The sequence below is a fragment of the Cyprinodon tularosa genome, unplaced genomic scaffold (assembly GCF_016077235.1).
Source record: "Cyprinodon tularosa strain WSP-4 unplaced genomic scaffold, ASM1607723v1 ctg1298, whole genome shotgun sequence".
NCBI classification, from domain to species: Eukaryota; Metazoa; Chordata; class Actinopteri; order Cyprinodontiformes; family Cyprinodontidae; genus Cyprinodon; species Cyprinodon tularosa.
The window spans coordinates 62,501-79,493 of record NW_024038112.1 but is presented as its reverse complement, the minus strand read 5'-3'; the positions used below and the strand labels follow the sequence as shown (position 1 = coordinate 79,493).

The following is a 16,993-nucleotide window of genomic DNA, read 5'->3' as shown; positions in this document are numbered from 1 at the left end:
AACCGAGTCATAAAAAGGTATTCATGGAGGAGGAAATAATAGGCAACATTTACTATTAGAAATTCAGTAGAGTTTATTTTATTTCTACAGGGATGGTAAATATCTGGTTCTGTTGGGTTAAAGTTAATGAAACTGCAGACAAATGCGCTAAAAGGGCTTTAGATGGAGCATTAAGAGTAACGATTCAGTTTGGAAAAATCAGTTATAAAGAGCAAAGAAAGAGAAATATGGCAAAAGGGCGGGATGATGATGAGGAGATTGGAATGTGTTTGTATAACAGACATTTCTCCACTGTGAGATCAATTAAATCTATTTAATCAATCAATTAGAAAATATCATTGATTAAAATAGAAGGAAAGAAATAAAAATGACCAGAAAACAGTAGAAAATACCGATCTAAATGATATTCTATATTTGACTTTTGGAGAAATGATGATAACTGAGAGGAAAGTATGAAAATATGATTGATAAAGGATGAGATTAAGGACAATGCAGGGCAGGAGGGAGTCTCAAAGGATTGCTGGGAACCGAAGGAAACATAAAGGAAACATATTCAGTAACAAATCCATTCATTAACAGTAGGTGGCGGTGTGCACCTTCAAATTGCTTGCGATCCGCCATAATAGAAAATAAGAAGAAGTGTCACGTGATCAACGTCACATGACCAGGCGCTGCGGAGGGCTGGCTAACGCTGTAAAATGGCTGCGTTTCTACAGTGGAGGAAGTTTGTTTTCTTCGATAAGGACGCGGTGAAGGATCCCACAGATGGAGGGAAACTTCTGCTTCTTCCCAAAGGAATTTCAGCCAGCGACTCCGGCCGCGGCCATATTGTTTTGGGAGATATCCTTTGCTGCAGCTAATGTTGTGCTAGCAGGGTTAAAGTCAGATACATTCACATCTATCTACAGAAATCTGCTAATGTAGCAACAAGTTTGAGCTAAAATCAATATCCTGACAAACAGGGATAGAGCCGCTGTGCGTCAGTGGACGAACGGCCAGAGGGATGACCAGAGGGTTAGCAGTTGGATTAGCAGTTAGCAGGTTATCAGAGGCTGGCGTCTCTCTCTGGGTATCCAGAGGCTGGCGTCTCTCTCTGGGTATCCAGAGGCCGGCGGCGTCTCTCTCTCTCTGGGTATCCAGAGGCTGGCGTCTCTCTCTCTGGGTATCCAGAGGCTGGCGTCTCTCTCTCTGGGTAGCCAGAGGCTGGCGTCTCTCTCTCTGGGTAGCCAGAGGCTGGCGTCTCTCTCTCTGGGTAGCCAGAGGCTGGCGTCTCTCTCTCTGGGTAGCCAGAGGCTGGCGTCTCTCTCTGGGTATCCAGAGGCTGGCGTCTCTCTCTGGGTATCCAGAGGCTGGCGTCTCTCTCTCTGGGTATCCAGAGGCTGGCGTCTCTCTCTGGGTATCCAGAGGCTGGCGTCTCTCTCTCTGGGTATCCAGAGGCTGGCGTCTCTCTCTCTGGGTATCCAGAGGCTGGCGTCTCTCTCTCTGGGTATCCAGAGGCTGGCGTCTCTCTCTCTGGGTATCCAGAGGCTGGCGTCTCTCTCTCTGGGTAGCCAGAGGCTGGCGTCTCTCTCTCTGGGTATCCAGAGGCTGGCGTCTCTCTCTCTGGGTATCCAGAGGCTGGCGTCTCTCTCTGGGTATCCAGAGGCTGGCGTCTCTCTCTGGGTATCCAGAGGCTGGCGTCTCTCTCTGGGTATCCAGAGGCTGGCGTCTCTCTCTGGGTATCCAGAGGCTGGCGTCTCTCTCTCTGGGTATCCAGAGGCTGGCGTCTCTCTCTCTGGGTATCCAGAGGCTGGCGTCTCTCTCTCTGGGTATCCAGAGGCTGGCGTCTCTCTCTCTGGGTATCCAGAGGCTGGCGTCTCTCTCTCTGGGTATCCAGAGGCTGGCGTCTCTCTCTCTGGGTATCCAGAGGCTGGCGTCTCTCTCTCTGGGTATCCAGAGGCTGGCGTCTCTCTCTCTGGGTATCCAGAGGCCGGCGTCTCTCTCTCTGGGTATCCAGAGGCCGGCGTCTCTCTCTCTGGGTATCCAGAGGCCGGCGTCTCTCTCTCTGGGTATCCAGAGGCCGGCGTCTCTCTCTCTGGGTATCCAGAGGCCGGCGTCTCTCTCTCTGGGTATCCAGAGGCCGGCGTCTCTCTCTCTGGGTATCCAGAGGCCGGCGTCTCTCTCTCTGGGTATCCAGAGGCCGGCGTCTCTCTCTCTGGGTATCCAGAGGCTGGCGTCTCTCTCTCTGGGTATCCAGAGGCTGGCGTCTCTCTCTGGGTATCCAGAGGCTGGCGTCTCTCTCTGGGTATCCAGAGGCTGGCGTCTCTCTCTCTGGGTATCCAGAGGCTGGCGTCTCTCTCTGGGTATCCAGAGGCTGGCGTCTCTCTCTGGGTATCCAGAGGCTGGCGTCTCTCTCTGGGTATCCAGAGGCTGGCGTCTCTCTCTCTGGGTATCCAGAGGCTGGCGTCTCTCTCTCTGGGTAGCCAGAGGCTGGCGTCTCTCTCTCTGGGTAGCCAGAGGCTGGCGTCTCTCTCTCTGGGTAGCCAGAGGCTGGCGTCTCTCTCTCTGGGTATCCAGAGGCTGGCGTCTCTCTCTCTGGGTATCCAGAGGCTGGCGTCTCTCTCTCTGGGTATCCAGAGGCTGGCGTCTCTCTCTCTGGGTATCCAGAGGCTGGCGTCTCTCTCTGGGTAGCCAGAGGCTGGCGTCTCTCTCTGGGTATCCAGAGGCTGCCGTCTCTCTCTGGGTATCCAGAGGCTGGCGTCTCTCTCTGGGTATCCAGAGGCTGGCGTCTCTCTCTCTGGGTATCCAGAGGCTGGCGGCTGGCGTCTCTCTCTGGGTATCCAGAGGCTGGCGTCTCTCTCTCTGGGTATCCAGAGGCTGGCGTCTCTCTCTCTGGGTATCCAGAGGCTGGCGTTTCTCTCTCTGGGTATCCAGAGGCTGGCGTCTCTCTCTCTGGGTATCCAGAGGCTGGCGTCTCTCTCTCTGGTTATCCAGAGGCTGGCGTCTCTCTCTCTGGGTATCCAGAGGCTGGCGTCTCTCTCTCTGGGTATCCAGAGGCTGGCGTCTCTCTCTGGGTATCCAGAGGCCGGCGTCACTCTCTCTGGGTATCCAGAGGCCGGCGTCTCTCTCTCTGGGTATCCAGAGGCCGGCGTCTCTCTCTCTGGGTATCCAGAGGCCGGCGTCTCTCTCTCTGGGTATCCAGAGGCCGGCGTCTCTCTCTCTGGGTATCCAGAGGCCGGCGTCTCTCTCTCTGGGTATCCAGAGGCCGGCGTCTCTCTCTCTGGGTATCCAGAGGCCGGCGTCTCTCTCTCTGGGTATCCAGAGGCCGGCGTCTCTCTCTCTGGGTATCCAGAGGCCGGCGTCTCTCTCTCTGGGTATCCAGAGGCCGGCGTCTCTCTCTCTGGGTATCCAGAGGCCGGCGTCTCTCTCTCTGGGTATCCAGAGGCCGGCGTCTCTCTCTCTGGGTATCCAGAGGGTATCCAGAGGCTGGCGTCTCTCTCTCTGGGTATCCAGAGGCTGGCGTCTCTCTCTGGGTATCCAGAGGCTGGCGTCTCTCTCTCTGGGTATCCAGAGGCTGGCGTCTCTCTCTCTGGGTATCCAGAGGCTGGCGTCTCTCTCTCTGGGTATCCAGAGGCTGGCGTCTCTCTCTCTGGGTATCCAGAGGCTGGCGTCTCTCTCTCTGGGTATCCAGAGGCTGGCGTCTCTCTCTCTGGGTATCCAGAGGCTGGCGTCTCTCTCTCTGGGTATCCAGAGGCTGGCGTCTCTCTCTCTGGGTATCCAGAGGCTGGCGTCTCTCTCTCTGGGTATCCAGAGGCTGGCGTCTCTCTCTCTGGGTATCCAGAGGCTGGCGTCTCTCTCTCTGGGTATCCAGAGGCTGGCGTCTCTCTCTCTGGGTATCCAGAGGCTGGCGTCTCTCTCTCTGGGTATCCAGAGGCTGGCGTCTCTCTCTCTGGGTATCCAGAGGCTGGCGTCTCTCTCTCTGGGTAACTAGAGGCTGGCGTCTCTCTCTGGGTATCCAGAGGCTGGCGTCTCTCTCTCTGGGTATCCAGAGGCCGGCGGCGTCTCTCTCTCTGGGTATCCAGAGGCCGGCGGCGTCTCTCTCTCTGGGTAACCAGAGGCTGGCGTCTCTCTCTCTGGGTATCCAGAGGGTATCCAGAGGCTGGCGTCTCTCTCTCTGGGTATCCAGAGGAGGGCGTCTCTCTCTCTGGGTATCCAGAGGCTGGCGTCTCTCTCTCTCTGGGTATCCAGAGGCTGGCGTCTCTCTCTCTGGGTATCCAGAGGCTGGCGTCTCTCTCTCTGGGTATCCAGAGGCTGGCGTCTCTCTCTCTGGGTATCCAGAGGGTATCCAGAGGCTGGCGTCTCTCTCTCTGGGTATCCAGAGGAGGGCGTCTCTCTCTCTGGGTATCCAGAGGCTGGCGTCTCTCTCTCTGGGTATCCAGAGGCTGGCGTCTCTCTCTCTGGGTATCCAGAGGCTGGCGTCTCTGTCTCTGGGTATCCAGAGGCTGGCGTCTCTCTCTCTGGGTATCCAGAGGCTGGCGTCTCTCTCTCTGGGTAACCAGAGGCTGGCGTCTCTCTCTGGGTATCCAGAGGCTGGCGTCTCTCTCTCTGGGTATCCAGAGGCTGGCGTCTCTCTCTCTGGGTATCCAGAGGCTGGCGTCTCTCTCTCTGGGTATCCAGAGGCTGGCGTCTCTCTCTCTGGGTATCCAGAGGCTGGCGTCTCTCTCTCTGGGTATCCAGAGGCTGGCGTCTCTCTCTCTGGGTATCCAGAGGGTATCCAGAGGCTGGCGTCTCTCTCTCTGGGTATCCAGAGGGTATCCAGAGGCTGGCGTCTCTCTCTCTGGGTATCCAGAGGGTATCCAGAGGCTGGCGTCTCTCTCTCTGGGTATCCAGAGGCTGGCGTCTCTCTCTCTGGGTATCCAGAGGGTATCCAGAGGCTGGCGTCTCTCTCTCTGGGTATCCAGAGGCTGGCGTCTCTCTCTCTGGGTATCCAGAGGCTGGCGTCTCTCTCTCTGGGTATCCAGAGGCTGGCGTCTCTCTCTCTGGGTAGCCAGAGGCTGGCGTCTCTCTCTCTGGGTATCCAGAGGCTGGCGTCTCTCTCTCTGGGTAACCAGAGGCTGGCGTCTCTCTCTGGGTATCCAGAGGCTGGCGTCTCTCTCTGGGTATCCAGAGGCTGGCGTCTCTCTCTCTGGGTATCCAGAGGCTGGCGTCTCTCTCTCTGGGTATCCAGAGGCTGGCGTCTCTCTCTCTGGGTAACCAGAGGCTGGCGTCTCTCTCTCTGGGTATCCAGAGGCTGGCGTCTCTCTCTCTGGGTATCCAGAGGCTGGCGTCTCTCTCTGGGTATCCAGAGGCTGGCGTCTCTCTCTCTGGGTATCCAGAGGCTGGCGTCTCTCTCTGGGTATCCAGAGGCTGGCGTCTCTCTCTCTGGGTATCCAGAGGCTGGCGTCTCTCTCTCTGGGTATCCAGAGGCTGGCGTCTCTCTCTCTGGGTATCCAGAGGCTGGCGTCTCTCTCTCTGGGTATCCAGAGGCTGGCGTCTCTCTCTCTCTGGGTATCCAGAGGCTGGCGTCTCTCTCTCTCTGGGTATCCAGAGGCTGGCGTCTCTCTCTCTGGGTAACCAGAGGCTGGCGTCTCTCTCTGGGTATCCAGAGGCTGGCGTCTCTCTCTGGGTATCCAGAGGCTGGCGTCTCTCTCTGGGTATCCAGAGGCTGGCGTCTCTCTCTCTGGGTATCCAGAGGCTGGCGTCTCTCTCTCTGGGTATCCAGAGGCTGGCGTCTCTCTCTCTGGGTATCCAGAGGCTGGCGTCTCTCTCTCTGGGTATCCAGAGGCTGGCGTCTCTCTGGGTTTTGTGACTGTATCAGAGGATGATGGCAGATGTTTCTTTAACCTGTAACCTGACATATGGAAGGCCAGATCTGGCTGCTGCCGCGCTCCCTGCAGCTCACGTCTTTCCAGGCGTACAAGCTGCGGGTCACTCACCTGTTCCAGCTGAAGCAGCACAGCATCCTGGTGTCGGTGGGGCAGGATGAACAAGGCATCAACCCTCTGGTACGTCTGATGTCACCGCGCCGTCATCACTTCACTTCCTCACCACAACATGAACATAATTTGCTCTCATATATAGAATTTTAGAATTCCATAAAAAAAGTATAAAATACTTTAATTTGATAAAGTGTCCATAAATAAAACGGTTAGATTGTCCATAAATCCAAGCGTCGCCGAGCACCAGATCTTCATCTCTGTGTCAGTGTAGATATTTCCATCATCATCAGCAAATGAATAGTTGCTGCAAACTCGTTAGCTTAGCATCATGGTCATTAATTAGCCCGGCTCACCGGCTCCACAAAGCGCTATTTTCCTCTCCTTCCTCCTCATCGCCATGTTGCCTGGTGGAATCATCCAACTGTACGGCCAGCTGTGGTCCAAACGTTTCCTCGCCTTCTGGCAATAACTCGCCAGATGAAACCCTCATTTCAGACCCTGTTCTAACGCCTGGAAGGAAAACTGCAGTTTTTAAAGAGAGATCCTGTGAGGCTGTGTGTGTGACGCGATGACGGTGTCCTGCAGAGCGGCTCATTGACCGTCTGTAGAGCTTTAAGGCTTCATTATGCTGACTATCGTCATGGAAACTCAGCCCCTTGTGTCCGGCTCTCGTGTTCAGCTCTAACCACTAGCTGACCACGGTACACCAGGAAACCTGTGAGCCAGAGTGACTTCTCTCCAGGAAAGGGTTGATGTCTGTGAAATCTTTGCATCTCTAGATGTTTCTATCAGTGAAACCTCAGGAGCGGCTCTCTCCACACAGTCACATTTTCCTATAATTTTCTGCAGTGCAGGAATTCTGTCCGTGCGGACGCCGCGTGGAATGATGTCATCCGTTTGCGGCCGCTTTGAGCATAAACCAAAGTTTAGGGGCAGTTTTTTCTTCTCCGGCTCCGTTTGTCTTGGGAATCCAGCATTGATGCGGACTAGAACCCGGACCTGGAGAAGCTCAGCGGTTCTCCGTAGATCAGCTGACTGCATCTGTTCTTTCTCTCCAGGTGAAGGTCTGGAACCTGGACAAGAGAGACAGTGGGAACCCGCTGTGCACCAGGATCTTCCCTGCAGTTCCCAGTAACAAACCAGCAGAGGTGTCCTGCCTTAGTGTCCATGAGAACCTGAACTTCATGGCTATTGGTGAGTCCCTCCCCGCCTGTCACTCGCTCGCAGCTCGCTGCTTCAGCCGCTAACGTTGTTTGTGGACAGGCTTCACGGACGGCAGCGTGGTTCTGACCAAAGGGGACATCACCAGAGACCGCCACAGTAAAACGCTGACCCTGCACGAGGGCGGCTGCCCCGTCACGGGCCTGGCCTTCCGCCAAATGGCCAAAGTGACGCACCTGTTTGTGGCGACTCTGGAGAAAGTCTTTGTAAGTGTGTGAAGCTCTGCAGCGTTTCTGCCAGTTGATCCAACCAACTCTGACCCGTCGGCTTCTCTCCCTCAGTGCTACACTCTGTCCATCAAGGAGTATCCCAGGGTGGAGCTGGACACCCACGGCTGCGCCCTGCGCTGCTCCTCTCTGGCCGATCCGTCCCAGGACTCCCAGTTCATTGTTGCCGGGGACGACTGCGTGTACCTGTACCAGCCTGATGAGCGGGGGCCATGTTTCGCCTTCGATGGCCACAAGCTGCTGGCCCACTGGCATCGGGGCTACCTGTTCCTCCTCAACAGAGACCTGAAGTCACCCAGCAAGTGAGAACCGTCCTCTGGAGCAGATGGCTGGAAACTGGTTCCTGGTTGGAACCATGGTGGTTAAACTGGTTTTAGGGGAATGATTTGATTGGTTTTAGACCGTCTCTTTAAAATGGGTCCAAACTCTGGAGACCAGGAACCAGAACCATTCTGTCCTGGTTTCATTCTGAGGCACAGAGGAGCGTTCAGTCTAAACGCCGCGCTGAGGGAACCTGTTCCCTGTAATCCATCATCCTGCTGCAGAGATCAGTTTGCTGGTTATTGTTTTATAGCTTATCCTGATCACAGGCTCATCTCAGCAGATCATCGCTGCTCCTCTTTAAACAGTCAGAGCATTTCCTTCCTGTTAGCATGGTGGGAAGACATGATCTAAGCTTTCCCTGCTTTCAACCGTGCAGCAGACAGACGGGTCACCGTCAGCCCTGCAGGACCGGGCCGCTCTGAATGCTGGACCTACTTCTGCCCAGAGGAAGATTTCTAGGAGCAGCTGCAGGTCAGTGAGGCTCTGGCTCTGCTGGGGAATGGGACAGGTAGGGAAGAGGAGGAGTTCCAGTATTTCACCAGTAAAGACTGATTTATCCTCAGAAACCAGTTGGTCTGTGTGTGTCACAGATAGGCCCCGCCCCCTCTGCAGACAGTAAGCTGCACCTCTCTGAAATTATACGTGAGCAGACAGGAGGCCTCTGATTGGTCAAATCTACCTTCGTTCTCCACTATGCGTATTTCCTGGTTGGTTCCTTACCGGCTCGTTTTGTTGGTCTGACCGCCATCGTGGAAAACGACTGAAGATGGAGCAGCTAGAAGAGTGAGAACGCTGGGTCCCTTTTCCCACCTGGATCCCTGCTCTTTTTGGCCCTCATTTCCCTCCGTTTTTGGACAAACTAGCCCCCACTTCCTCACCCCTCGGCCGTATCTAGACCCACAGCTAGTTCCTGATTGGCCCTCTGGCGTTGTGGCGTGGAATAACGTAGCACAGACCACGCTTGAATATTGGGCAGAAATCTAAAATACCTGCTGGGGGAGGAGAACCAGACCTTTAGGGGAGAATGGAGCAGCAGTGGGACAGACAGACCAAACAGCTGCAGCAGTCTGCCGTCTCAGCTTCTCTCTGACTCCCTCAGAGGTCAGGATGAGGCTAGAGCTGCTCCTCCCCCAGGAGGTGTTCAGGTACGTCCCGTAGAGAGGACGCTCAGGGACGGTGCTCCTGGGAGCTCAGATACTGGTGACCGTCCAGCTGCGGGCTCCAGGTGTTCAGTTTTGGTCCAGATGTGAGAGAATCTGTTCTCTGCAGTACGTGGAGAGCAGGATGCTGGAAGAATGTCATAGAGAACCGCCACCTCACAGGCGGCTGCTGCCCGTGACATCATCAATGACCCCTCACCCCCCCCACCATGGACTGTTCTCCCTGCTGGGAAGAGGCTTCCCAGCATTCAATGCAGGACCAGCAGGTTCTTCCCCGCCGCCATCACACTGATGAACTGTTGAATAAAACAACAAAAAGCTGAACGTTGGTAAAACTAAATCGATCAGTTTCCATTTGATCACTGCTGCAGGTTAACAGATGGAAATGTGTTGACAGCTGTACAAGTTTTATTGTTTATTTTACACAGAGTGTAGAAAACCACAGTAAGGTTTGTCTAAGTCTAAGTTTCCATCGCAGGTCAGGGTTCGGCAGCGGCGGCGGCGAGAGCTCGCCGTCAGAGAAGCAGGTTTTAACCATCTATGACCTGGACAACAAATTCATCGCCTACAGTGCCTCGTTCGACGATGTCATCGATGTGTTGGCCGAGTGGGGCTCCTTCTACATTCTGACCCGAGACGGAAAAATGTTTGTTCTTCAGGAGAAAGACACGCAGACCAAACTGGAGGTGAGTTTTCCCGCCGCCTGCTGGTCTCCCGCTCCGTCGGTCCGTCGCTACATCAGCGGCGTCTCTGCGGCGTCCATCTAGATCATGTTTGTCAAAGTCAAGGTAGAACTGTTTCTCCACGCCCCCTGGATGATATTTAATAACCATTAGACCAGCCCACAGGCCTGCGTCATGGCTACTGTTGCATTGTGGGGAATGTAGTGTTGGTGTGGTTGTGCTTTGCATGTTTGGGTTGTTTTGGTTTTCACTCTTTAACAATCCAAGCTGGGCTGAAGTCGGTTCTCTAAGGAGGCGGAGTCAACTAACAGGCGTCAGCAGAGGCTGATTGAAGCCTGCATGGAGGGAGGGGCGGAGCTGATCCAGAGACGCTGCTGAGCGAGGGGCAGGTGGGATCCACGCCGTACTCTGATGGAGACGGAGCTGACTGTGCCGTTTATTCTGTGCCTGGTGTGACGATCCCACCTGCCCCTCGCTCAGCAGCGTCTCCATCACCTGCAGGATCAGCGCGTTAGCTGACTCCGCCCCCTAAGATAAACCAGCAGCTTGGATTGTTAAAGAGGGAAAAGCAAAACAATCCAAATATAATCGATAATCCATACACTTTCATTCATGTATTTATTTTATGTTTATTAATATAATAAAAGTGTATTAATAGTGTTGACATTAATATTTTTTATAAACGATGTGTTAGGTCTTGGTTCAATAGACGACCTTCATTATACATGTTTAATAAACGTTTAACCCGTCCGGCCCTCCGGCTGTTGGTTTGACTTTGATCCCTGATCCAGATGCTGTTCAAGAAGAACCTGTTTGTCATGGCCATCAACCTGGCTAAGAGTCAGCACCTGGACAGCGACGGGCTGTCAGAGATCTTCCGACAGTACGGTGACCACCTGTACCTGAAGGGAGACCACGATGGCGCCATCCAGCAGTACATTAGGTAACCCATCCAGGCGGAGCCTCTGTGTTAGACTGGCCGTCATGGTGGGTCAGAGTTCAGCATCTATGTTCTCAACCTCTGTGCTCCTCTGTGTTCCTGCTCAGAACCATCGGGAAGCTGGAGCCTTCGTACGTCATCAGGAAATTCCTGGACGCCCAGAGGATCCACAACCTGACAGCGTACCTGCAGGCCCTCCACCGCCAGTCCCTGGCCAACGCTGACCACACCACCCTGCTGCTCAACTGCTACACCAAGCTGAAGGACAGCTCCAAGCTGGAGGAGTTCATCAAGGTGACAGCTGGACCCAGTCCCGTCCTCCAGGTCCGCCGTCCTGCACCTGGAGGAGGCACCTGATTCCAGGAGGTCTCTGAAAGGTGCAGGAGCTCCAGGCCTGAGCAGAAGAAGGGTTCTGGAGCTGACCTCTGTGTGTCTGTGTCCTACCAGAGCAGTGAGAGTGAGGTCCACTTCGACGTGGAGATCGCCATCAAGGTTCTCCGTCAGGCCGGGTACCACAGTCACGCCGTGTTCCTGGCTGAGCGCCATCAGCACCATGAGTGGTACCTGAAGATCCAGCTGGAGGACCTGAAGGTGAGAACAGGTTCTGCAGCATCAGAAGCATCAGCACACCTCCAGCAGCACCCAGTAAAGCCCTGAACTCACTGAATCCCATTACCGCCCAGTCCCAGAGAAAACCGTGACGTTTTTAGTGCTTATTGAGAACGCTCAATGAAAACACCTGACATCCTGCAGGGGGCAGCGTACCGCTGACTGAGATAGAGCCCAGGTCTGGTTCAGCGGCAGCCAAGCAGCTGTTCAGCAGCAATTTCACACCTCTGACAGGAAGAGTCAGGACAGGAAGTAAAACACATCCAACCTGTTAATCTCAGAGGAAACAGTCAGTTTTAGAGGCTCACGGTGAGATTGGCCATAAACACATGATAGGAGGATAGAAAATGGATACAGATCCTCAGAACCTAGATTAATACACACTGATTCACCAGCTACAGACCTACAGTCCAACCTGCTAATCTACAGGGGTCCGATTCACCAAGCAGGTTTACTGAAAACTAAGTTTTATTATTTTTCTAAACCTGAATTGGGAAACTTGTTTCCTTTTTTCTCTGTTTCCTCAACCTCTGTTTCTGTTACCATAGTAACGCTCTCCTCAGAGCTGACCTGGTCAGCTCCGAGCCAGCTCCCATGTCAGAGGATGAAGAGAGCACATCCAGTTAGTCACAGTCAGAGAAACAGGACTACACTGGAAAACAGGCCAAGCTCCAACATCTAGAAACAAAGGTGTTGATGGCAGCAGCACAGCTGATATTTCTCTCCAGGATGGAGTCACAGCCAAACAGGAACAGACCAGATGAAGCTACTATGAGAAAAAGCAGAGAGAGCAGAACGTTAGAGATTGAACTAACAGATTCTGCAGAGTGGGAGAATAGAGATAGAATGAAGCAGAATGATGAAATGGGGGTCCCTATGTCCTCCAACAGTCTAAGCCTATAGCAGCAGAACTATAGAGATAGATCAGGATAACCTGAGCCACCCTAACTAGAAGCTTTATCAAAAAGGAAAGTTTTAAGCCTAGCCTTAAAAGTAGACAGGGTGTCTGCCTCACGGACTAAAACTGGTAGTTGGTTCCACAGGAGAGGAGCCTGAGAACTAAAAGATCTGCCTCCCATTCTACTTTTAGAAGTTCTAGGAACCACTAGTAAACCTGCAGATTGAGAGCGAAGTGCTCTGTTAGGAACATAAGGAACAATCAGATCTCTGATATCAGATGGAGCTTGGCCATTTAAGGCTTTATATGTGAGAAGGAGGATTTCTTGATAATAAAGAATTGCAGTAGTCCAGCGGAGTGTGTATGACGTCACCAGCGCACGCCGGCTACCGTTCATTCCTCCTGTCCGCTGAACTGCTGCTAGTTTTCCTCTCATGCCTGGAAGATGTCTAGTGCTGCTACCACAGATGATCTCGCTCTCCAGATGAACGATTCAGATTAGCTAGAATGAATAGAAGGGGTAGAGCGTAGCCGCCTGTGGCCCGGGCTGCCTGTCACTACTACAGTCCGGCAAGCGGATGACGTCAAATACGCACCGCTTTGTTTTTAAAAAATATAAATATAGAAAATGTAACGGTGGATGTCTGGGGGACAGTGATTGGCCTCCATGTTCTGAATGCTGGCGTACCATGAAGAATAAATGATGAACAGTTTAGTTTGTGCCTTCAAGTCGTCGCCCATAGGAAGACGTTACTGGATATAACCTAACGGATTATCTTCAGAACGGCTCCAAATGACACTAAACTCATATGGGAGAGTAGAACATGATGGAATAACCTAAAATCAAAGGTCCAATATAAAAAACGATGTTCCCCTTTAAAAGCTTTAGGTACATATCCATGTAACAGAGATAGATTAATCACATCTAAAATGGAGGAGGAGATCAAAGGGAATACCTCCTTAAATAACCTGGTTGGAACTGGATCTAACATCCAAGTTGAAGGCTTAGATGAAGACAATAATTTTGCTAACTCTGAAAGTTCAACTGGATCAAAGCAGTCTAAACCCGGTTCAGATTCCATGACTACCTCAGATGCTGCCCCCCCCTCCAGAGACAAACCAATCACAGACGGAGGAGTGCTAATGATCTTATTTTTAATAAGATCAATCTTATTTATAAAGAATCCCAATAAATCATTGCTGCTAAGAGCAGGTGGAATGGACGGTTCAACAGAGCTATGGCTCTGGGTGAGTTTGGCAACTGGATTAAAAAGAAATCTAGGATTATTCTTATTCTCCTCTATTAATGAGAAGTATGCTGCTCTTGCTTTACAAAGGGTCCTCTTATACAGCAGTAAACTATTTTTCCACACTAGGTAGGATTCCTGTAGGCCTGTGGAGCGATATTTTCTCTCCAGTTTCCTAGTATTTTCCTTCAAAGTACGCAGCTCTGCATTAAACCAAGGAGCCAGATTTCTATTTTTAACGGTTCTCATTTTCAAAGGAGCTGGAACTTTTCACTACTCATGCTCTGTTGCCGAGCAACCGTGCAAATTGAAACACAAAACAGGCAAATAATGGATGATCACCAGCTTTCAACCACTAGACCAGCGGAACCAGTTAAAAATCAGCGGGTCTGAATAAAGAAAATCATCAACCAGTGAAGGTCTGGAGACATTTTTAATGATCTGTGACTTTCAACAGAATTTAACACTGAAATAAACTGAAGTGTTTATGGATTCACGTTATACATTGAATTTTTTTAATTACAAATATATTTAAAATCTAAAGTGTTTTTTGAAGTAGAGAACAACATCGTTCAGTTTGGTTTATAGACAATTTCCTGATTCCCATATTTTCTCAAACCCCTGAACTGATGGTTTGTTATTTTCTTTCTTTTTCTGTCTTAATGTTGGCAGTGGGCTTTAGGCTGCCCTGCAAGGCTTTAAACCTGGGTTTAACCGGAGACTAAGCCATTCTCAAGCACATATCAAGGAGCTCATTTTGAGCCTGGATCCAGATTTATTGTTGATTCTGTTCATGGTGGAGAATCCTGCTTCACAGCAACAGGTTGAGCCAAACATCCTCTAAATGTGCAGGGTCATCTTTGAGCACGCCATTTCACTTTTCTTTCACCAGTTCACCGCAGTTCTTCCAGCAGTCCACACTTTCTCTGCTCTCTTTTTCTCATGGTCTTCTCCTTGTTTCCCATCGCCCGGCTTGCCACAGGTTTGCCTGCTGTGTCTAAAAGTAGCAGCAGCAGCAACCCAGACTGACAGCTCATTGGCTCATTGGGTCATCACACCATCAGGTTCAGAGCCTCAGGGTCGATCAGTCAAACACATCAGACTTGGTGTTCTCCACTCATCCTATTACTGTAACTGCTGTTACATTACTGCCTAAGATCCACATTTAGGGTTTAGGTGAAACCATGGTGATGTGGCGTTGCCTAGCAACAGTGCAGACTCCTGCTACAACAGCAGCTGTGACTAACGGACTGGAAGCATTTTCAGATGGGTGGAAGCGCACCTGACCAGGTCTCTGACCCCCCCTTCATTTCTACCTGCAGAACTATCAGGAGGGTCTGCGCTACATCGGCCGCCTGCCTTTCGAACAGACCGAGAGCAACATGAAGCGCTATGGAAAGACGCTCATGCACCACGTTCCTGAAGGCACCACTGCACTGCTGAAGCGCCTGTGCACCAACTACCAGCCCACTGGAGACTGTGTGGAGAAGGTGGGTGTGGCCAGCTGTCCCTCTGGTGGGTTTGCTTCCTCTAGATCCGGTCTTACTCATCATCCATGTCCGTCGGTTCTGTGCTTCTAATTCAAGGCAAATTCTGAAGAATTTATCCCCATTTTTGCCAATAATCCTCGAGAGTTGAAAGCCTTCCTGGAGCACATGATCGAGGTGGACCCGCGCTCATCGCAGGGCGTTTACGACACGCTGCTGGAGCTCCGCCTGCAGGACTGGGCACACGAAAAAGACCCAAAGGTCAGAACCCAATCAGGCATTAAAGGTGGATGCTTTGCTGAGGTTTTAACGCTCATGTCTTCGTCAGGAGAAAGCGGTGCGGCAGGGAGAGGCGCTGTCGCTGCTCCGGAGCGACAACACTGTGTTCGATAAGGCCTTGGTGCTCTGCCAGATGCACAACTTTAAAGAAGGAGTCCTCTACCTGTACGAGAAAGGCCAGCTGTAAGTTTCTGAGCTTTATGCACAGCAGGGAACCCAGCAGCCCAAAGCTCGCTCAGCCCTCCCCCTACGAAGCTTCCTTGTTCAGAACCGGTGACCCAGCAGGTCGGTTCTGGGTCTGTGTGGTAACTTCATTAGAGTGTCTGCATTGATCTGGTGTCTGTGGTGTTTGGGTGCCCCTCCATGTTTTTGTTTGAACTGTTGTTAACGAGCTGAGCAGAGAAGGCGGCTCTGAACCAGCAGCTTTCGCTTCTGTGACCTGATGGCTTCCTGCCCGTTCAGGTACCAGCAGATCATGCACTACCACATGCAGAACGAGGAGTACGGGAAGGTGGTGGACGCCTGTAAGCGCTACGGAGAGCAGGAGGGCTGCCTCTGGGAGCAGGCTCTGGGATACTTTGCCAGGAAGGAGGAGGACTGTAAGGCCTACATCAGCGAGGTCCTCGATCACATTGACCAGAAGAACCTGATGCCTCCATTACTGGGTGAGCCACGCCCCTTTCATGGCGTCCAGGAGGGCCCATCTGACCTCATCCAGCAGCTGAGCTAGCTAAGTTAGCGTTTCCTTGGACCTGGTTCCTACATCAGAATATCTAAGAGAAGATTATTCCTAAATATTTCAGTAATGATCAAAGAAAAGCAGTATTAGCAAAACATTCCTGATCACCGAATGTTTGTGGCTCCCGGTTTGATGATAAATGACTCGTTCTTGTCCAATCAGTCGTGCAGACGCTTGCCCACAACTCCACGGCCACCCTGTCTGTGATCAAAGACTACCTCATCAATGAGCTGCAGAGAGAGAGCCAGCAGATCGAAGACGACGAGCGGAAGATCAGCCAGTACCGCGAGGAAACCGCTCACCTTCGCTCTGAAATCCAGGAGCTGAAGACCAGGTGAGTCCGCTGATGGCCGTTTACGCCGCCCTGCGGCTCCATGGAAGCAAAGTGACCAAAGTGTTTTCCACACAGTGCCAAGATATTCCAGAAGACCAAGTGCAACATGTGCAACAGCCCCCTGGAGCTCCCGTCTGTCCACTTCCTGTGCAGCCATTCCTTCCACCAGCACTGCTTTGAGAGTTACGCCGAGAGTGACGCAGAGTGTCCAACATGCACTCCAGAAAACCGCAAAGTCATGGATTTGCTGCGCGCTCAGGACCAGAAGCGGGATCTTCATGAGCACTTCAGTAGACAGGTAACCAGCTGATCTCACACTCTTCTATCCGTCTGTCCGTCCGTCCGTCCTCTGAAACCTTCTCCAATCATATTTCAGCTGCGGAGCTCCAATGACGGTTTCTCTGTGGTGGCTGATTACTTTGGTCGAGGAGTGTTCAACAAGCTGACGCTGGTCACCGACCCTCCAGGGAGCAAAGCTGTGGGGAGTCTGGAGGTCAGCCTGCAGCGAGACCTGCTGATCCACACCAAGAGGAACAGCTGAGCTGAGAGGCGCCGCTCCTACGCCGCTCATCTGGCTGATGATGGGAAGCTCTGGAACTGTTTGCTTCTTTTTCTTTCACAGAGAAATGAATGACTGCCTCTTAAATGATTCTCTTTAAGCGTTCGGTAACTAAGTTTAACGTTATAATGTGTTTTATTATTCATTAACACTGTCCTGCTTGGATACCAAGGCTGGGATTGAACCGCCATGTATCAGTAATAAAAGGATCTGTCAGTTCTAAAGTTCATTCTTGATTTCAGAGCCTAACTGTCTCGCTAACGCTGCTAGGCTACATGGAGTAAAGCTACCAGACCCTCTGACCACCAGGCCAGGACTCAAACCGACAA

At 52.1% G+C, this 16,993-nt stretch overlaps 1 protein-coding gene across 1 annotated transcript; it reads left to right on the top strand.

Annotated features, from left to right (window-relative positions):
- Window positions 1–642: 642 nt before the first annotated feature.
- vps11 (VPS11 core subunit of CORVET and HOPS complexes) lies at window positions 643–16,893 on the top strand. The gene is made up of 16 exons (XM_038276989.1): window positions 643–840; window positions 5,875–6,023; window positions 7,016–7,151; window positions 7,221–7,384; window positions 7,460–7,707; window positions 9,368–9,575; window positions 10,364–10,515; window positions 10,620–10,806; window positions 10,960–11,103; window positions 14,589–14,756; window positions 14,853–15,014; window positions 15,082–15,215; window positions 15,495–15,697; window positions 15,934–16,105; window positions 16,181–16,403; window positions 16,482–16,893. The coding sequence occupies exons 1-16, from the start codon at window positions 699–701 to the stop codon at window positions 16,644–16,646; spliced, it is 2,757 nt and encodes a 918-aa protein (XP_038132917.1). The 5' UTR covers window positions 643–698; the 3' UTR covers window positions 16,647–16,893.
- Window positions 16,894–16,993: the final 100 nt, after the last annotated feature.